Source organism: Triticum dicoccoides, chromosome 3A (assembly GCF_002162155.2).
Source record: "Triticum dicoccoides isolate Atlit2015 ecotype Zavitan chromosome 3A, WEW_v2.0, whole genome shotgun sequence".
NCBI classification, from domain to species: Eukaryota; Viridiplantae; Streptophyta; class Magnoliopsida; order Poales; family Poaceae; genus Triticum; species Triticum dicoccoides.
The window spans coordinates 33,764,282-33,769,993 of NC_041384.1; the positions used below are offsets into that span (position 1 = coordinate 33,764,282).

General features: G+C 40.1%; 1 protein-coding gene across 1 annotated transcript; it reads right to left on the reverse strand.

The window, feature by feature from the left end:
- Nucleotides 1–1,833: 1,833 nt before the first annotated feature.
- On the reverse strand, nucleotides 1,834–5,291 carry LOC119271095. Its single transcript, XM_037553047.1, has 8 exons — nucleotides 4,909–5,291; nucleotides 3,939–4,022; nucleotides 3,638–3,677; nucleotides 3,481–3,542; nucleotides 3,059–3,156; nucleotides 2,732–2,799; nucleotides 2,539–2,646; nucleotides 1,834–2,438 (listed from the first exon to the last, which is right to left on the reverse strand). Exons 1-8 carry the CDS (start codon nucleotides 4,916–4,918, stop codon nucleotides 2,045–2,047), a joined length of 864 nt encoding a protein of 287 aa, XP_037408944.1. The 5' UTR covers nucleotides 4,919–5,291; the 3' UTR covers nucleotides 1,834–2,044.
- Between the last annotated feature and the right edge of the window lie 421 nt (nucleotides 5,292–5,712).

A 5,712-nucleotide genomic window follows, 5' to 3' on the forward strand; every position in this document is an offset into this window, starting at 1 on the left:
ACGGCGTATTTTGAAATCACAAACATTTTTCGAAATTACAAACATTTTCTGAATTCATGAACATTTTTTGCATTCGCAAACATGTTTTCTAATTCATGGACACTCTTTGAATTCACGAGTAATTCATTTATGTTTTGCAAGTTTTAAGGTATTTTGTTTTTGTTCGCGAGTAATTCCTTTTTTGTTCTTTTCTTTGATCATGATTTAACAACAGTCAAGCTAGATGCAAAAAAAATAGCGACCGCAAAGACAGTCGAACAAAAAGAAGAAAAAATAGCGAGCAGAATATGGGCCAGCCAAACTACTAGTGAGACCGGAGAAAGAAGAGGAAGCATGGCGCCGTTTTTTTTAGGACTAACATGTTTTACTTTATTGATCAATGGTACGAGTTACAGGGATAATAGCAGTATCAAAAGGGTTTAAAAACCACACATGACGACCTTCAACTAGATGTAAAGTATGCCTAGCTAGACTATAAGCCTCCTTATTGGAGAGACGTCCTTCATGAATAAAGGAGCAAGAGAGGAAATATGTAGCTATATTGTTGATCTCCTTCACAACTGGCGCAGTAATCCAGTATGAATATCATTGACAACAGAGAGGCAATCCGAGGCCACACAAATATTAGTAATCCTCAAGTCCTTGACCAGAGCAGTGGCTTTCCGGCAAGCAAGAGCTTCTAATGTTGTCGGGTCCGTGAGTCCGTGAAAGACCAACGCCGAAGAGCCAGGCGCTGGTTAAAGGCAAAGAAACAAATCGGCTCACACCCACGCTGGTTCCTAGGCTTGGCCCATTTTCATTATTATTATTATTATTACCTTCAAAAACTACTACGGGTGCTGTAATTCGAAATGTCAACTATACTGTTTACTTTCAAACCAAGGTAACCAAAACTACGGGTGCTGTGCTCACCAACCCTTTTGTCTACTTCTTATTCGTACCTTCATGAATCTGTTCTTTTACGGGTTTTTCCTGGTTTTTACTCCAGTTATTTTTCTTTCGTTGTTCACTTTTCTTTTCTTTTCTTTAACATAGTGAACTTCTCCAAATTTGAAACTTTTATCAAAATCAACGAACTTTTCTCAAATCTATGTTTTTTTCAAAATCTGGTGACTTTTTTTTGAATTCGCACACTTTTAAAAATTGATAATTTTTTAGAACTTGTAGTTTAAAAAATACATGAACTTTTTTAAAATTGGTGGACTTTTTTTTATCAAAATCAATGATCTTTCTTTAAACCCGTGAACTTTTTCCAAATTTGTGAACTTTTCTTCAAAATTGAAGAAGTATTTTTCAAAATTCATGAAATTTTCTTCAAAACTGATGGACTTTTTTTTCAAAATCATTCAACTTTTCTCAAATGCATAACTCGTGAACTTTTTTTCAAATCACCAACTTACTACAAAATTTAGTGAACTTTTTCCGAAGTTCATATACTTTTTTTCAAAATTAATGAACTTTTTTCAAATTGATGAAATTTTCTCAAATTTAGAAGAAAAAAACATTTCTGCGAGCTTTTCCCAATTTCTATAAACCATTCGGGGTTGTTTTCACTAGTTTTAAGATTTCATTTTCAATTTTATTCTTTCGTTTTCATGTAAATTGTTTTGGGTATATAATTGTATATCTTAATAACTAAAGAAAGGGTCAAATAGTACGGTTTCCTCATAGTGGACAGTTATATTAGCACAACCTAGTGGTTATTTGCAAATACTCCCAACCATTGTTTTTCCCTTCCCTAACTTGCTGAGCAGCTTAAAGTGACCACAACACCTTGTCAGTGCCATCTGAACCTGTGAGAGCCCAGAAGCAGCAGATACAACATATAGCCACACATGTCCTTCAGGTTCAAGACCAAATCTATCTGATTCAGGAAAAGGAACAGGAACAAAAGCAGCAGCACATGAACTTAGCTACAGGGATAATGCTAATACATTAACCACCACCGATGTTAACCTCATTTAACACTAGTTTCCAGAACACTACCTTTTTACATGCACGGCACAGGAGCTCCTAGAAGAGAGAGAATAACAAGATACTGGCTCTATGACATTAAAGTGGGATGGCTCAACGCTCTTGCGGCCACCACTACCAATACGCAGCAAACAAAATACAGCCAACACGAGTGCCCCGACCGGCGATCCAGAACCTGTGCCTGCTTCTTCCCGAGGGTCTCTAGGGAGTCATCCAAGTCAGGTCCCACTCGCTGCCATTCATCAGATTCATCCTCCGAGTCGGATGACCCTTGCTGCCATTCATCCGATTCGTCCCCCGAGTCTGATCCCCATTGCCGCCATTCGTCAGATTCATCCTCTGTAAGGCCTGGCTTCTCGCAGTGTTCACATACTAGTGTTTTTTCTTTTTGTTCCAGGCAGACATCTACAAGCACCTTCTGTATGCTCCTTGGCATACGGTTTAGCGGTACAAATTCCAAGATGCTCAAAAGATGGAAAACGTGCAGAAAAGAATAGGTCAGTAAATGGTTCTTCCGATTTTGAAGTAGATACGGATTTTGTTTTTCATTTCAAGTGCTAGTACCTGTCTAGAGAGCCAAGGGCAACCATGATTTGACGCTTCATGGCTTCAGTTGTTGATGGATCACTCAGAGGTGACTGCTTCAGTAGTTTATAGAAATCGTCCAAAGCTCTAGGGAAACAAGAGGCGTTATATAGTCACACAAACAAAGTGCAGTTCATAAAGTTTCCTCGTATATACACAAACACATACATACCGTAAGCAGGAATCTACAGCCATGGAAGCACCTTCTCCATCACCATTATAGGAAGCATAGTTTACCACCTGCACCAATTTTTTTAAGGATCTAGGTAACTAGACAGTTCATATTTTGGAATACAAATACGCTAGTGATGGCTGTGTCGTATTTCAAGAAACTTCAAAAAAGAATTTGAAGCTCTGGAAGGGAAGATGTGTGCACAGTTTGAAGATAGAAAACGAGACGAAGTTGAGGACAAAGATTTAGCAAAAAGAACACGATGATGGACTCGGAATATGAAAACCAGGACTAACTAAGCCTGCAAGTCACCAAAACAGAACTTACTGCCTTAATATCAAAACACAGAGCTGATGCTGGACACCAGTAAGGTAGTGATTTGCAGTATGCATCGCAAGCTGATCCCTGAGAATCCAACCATTCATCTGCAAAGGACCAACACCAAATAGATGTGAATATTTTGGTCATCACGGTCAATTCACAAATATACGCAGAAGCAAACAATTGTTCTGTAACAATTTAGCGGATATGCTTGCTCAACAAAATCTCCAATAATAGTATTATTGACTTGAACAAGAATTTACAGTAATGCTGCAGATTAAACTGAGAAGACATTTGCAGAGGTAGTAAGGAGATTAATTCAGAATCAAAACTCTCAGCATGAACATCTGCACCTGAAGATGTGGTATATTACAACCAAATCAATCCCATAAAAAAGTAGTATTTCAAGGAGTGGACTTATCAATTACCAAGTTCCCTGAACCAGCGTTGAGTCAACAGCACTTGCAGAGCACACTGTGAAGCATTCATCCTGGCAACAGGCAGCCAACAGCAGCAGCAGATATCAACGCGATGTCATGCAAATGAAAATTCAAATACAGGTAAAGATAGCAATGCACGAGTTACCTCTTAAAGTATTTGTCCACTGGATTGCCCATCTCAGGCCCTGCAATTTATTTGATAAAGGAAGAGTTACATACAAAAAAATGTGGAAAGAGATGATACAACTTCTCAAGGGGGCATTTTTTTTATGAGGGGGAATCTCAAAGTACTTGTTCTCTGGATATCTTTTACATAATAAATATGTCATGGTAGGCACGAGATAGCATATCATTCAAACGGTACCAAGAAAACAGTGCATAACATAGATAATGAAGTAAATACGTAACATAGACGCAGATCAACATGAACAAGAAATGCAACTTGCCTCTTATCCTGTGCTCGGCTTGAATTTCCTGTTCTTCCAAGATTCCTCCATCACATCCAACGAGTGGTTCTTCAGACTTGTTTCCTAATTGAAAAAAAATGACAGTGACAGTCTGCCAACAAATGCAACTGGGAGAAAATGCAAATTAAAATGTGTTTTTCCTGATTGATTAGAGAAATGGAACAAGTTGGCACATAACAGCTTCGAACCCCATAAGCATGACACTAATTATTGAAGTCATGTCCCAATCATTCCACAGAAATCACGAGTCATCTTGACTCTATGCCAAACTGACATTCTCTGACATGAATCAAAACTTTAAGCATGCATATCTGCACCTGAAGATGTGGTATATTACAACCAAATCAATCCCATAAAAAACTAGTATTTCGAGGAGTGGACTTATCAAAGTAATCGTTCCACAGAAATCAGGAGTCATATTGACTCTATGCCAAACCGACAGTCTCTGCCATGAATGGTTATATTCCAACTTGTTTCCTAATAATTGCCAAAAAAAGAACCAAACTGACAGTCTCCGAAATATGCAATTCGGAGTAAAATGCAAATTTTCCCCTGGTTGATTTGAGGAACAGAACGAGTTGGCTCATCACCACCTCACATCACATAAGCACTATGCCAATAAAAGAAGTAATGTACCAATCATCTCGCAAAGATCCTGAGTCATCTTGACTCTCTCCATTGACAGTATCGGCAGCTGTTTCACCTTGCATACTTGCAACTAACCGCAGCATGAAACATAAACTCATGAAGGTTACTGAACTAGCTGTTGATTTTCAAGTTTGATGGACAGCTAAATATAATGAACACAAACAGTCTAATGTCAATAATGTCAAAACTAGAACATAGTTGTCCTGAGTAAACACTTAACCAACCAAGAGTTCAAAAGATATAATGCTGAGTAAATCATATGACATGAGGTATAAGGGGAAAGAAGGCAGAATAACCAGACCTTGGGTCATGTAGTTGAGGTAACGGGAAGGCACATGGGGAGAACATTGTACTGGGGCAGTACCGTCCGGTCGAAACAGGGGCTAGTCCCTCCACAACCGCACTTTTCATGCCAACGGCGATGACCCAGGCCTTGTCATGTTCCCCACCCACCTTGGCCATGATGTAGAGAAGATCATCGTTGCGCACGCTCAGGGTGGGTACTGGGTAGTAAGAAAACCAGTTTCTTCAGCTCTAGCTTATGGGTCTCATGGTTCCACAGCTCAGGCAACAGAGCAGAATATCTTTGGTCAACCGAGATGTTAGCGACATCAACTCTGGTGTGCTTGCGCCAACTTCCCCAAGAGATGTTTCTGATCCATGTGGTGGCTCTCCAGCCTTTACCCTTTATCATTTTTTTTTATTTTTTTAGAAAAGGAGGATGACCCCCGGCCTCTGCATCTGGGAGATGCATACGGCCACTTTATTGATTATTCTCGAGAACCGTACAAAGTATTACAACAATGTGTCTGAATCCACCATCTTGGCAACATGTGCCGCTACTCCTATCCAATATGATGAGGGGGTGCTAGCTGGGCCACTACCCAAACCACTCACCTAAGCCTACCATCAAAAGCCGGAAGCCGAAACTCATTCGGTAACCCCAGCCGAGCCACATACTGGGTCTGGGGCGCAATCCGGTCAGACGCACTCGTGTGTCGTCGCCGCCATCTTCCACAGGTCCGTCTTCAGATCAAATTGAGGCTTCTACCTTGTCTGGCCACTCTGCCATCGACGTCCCCATGACGCCAGACAGCTTCCTCCT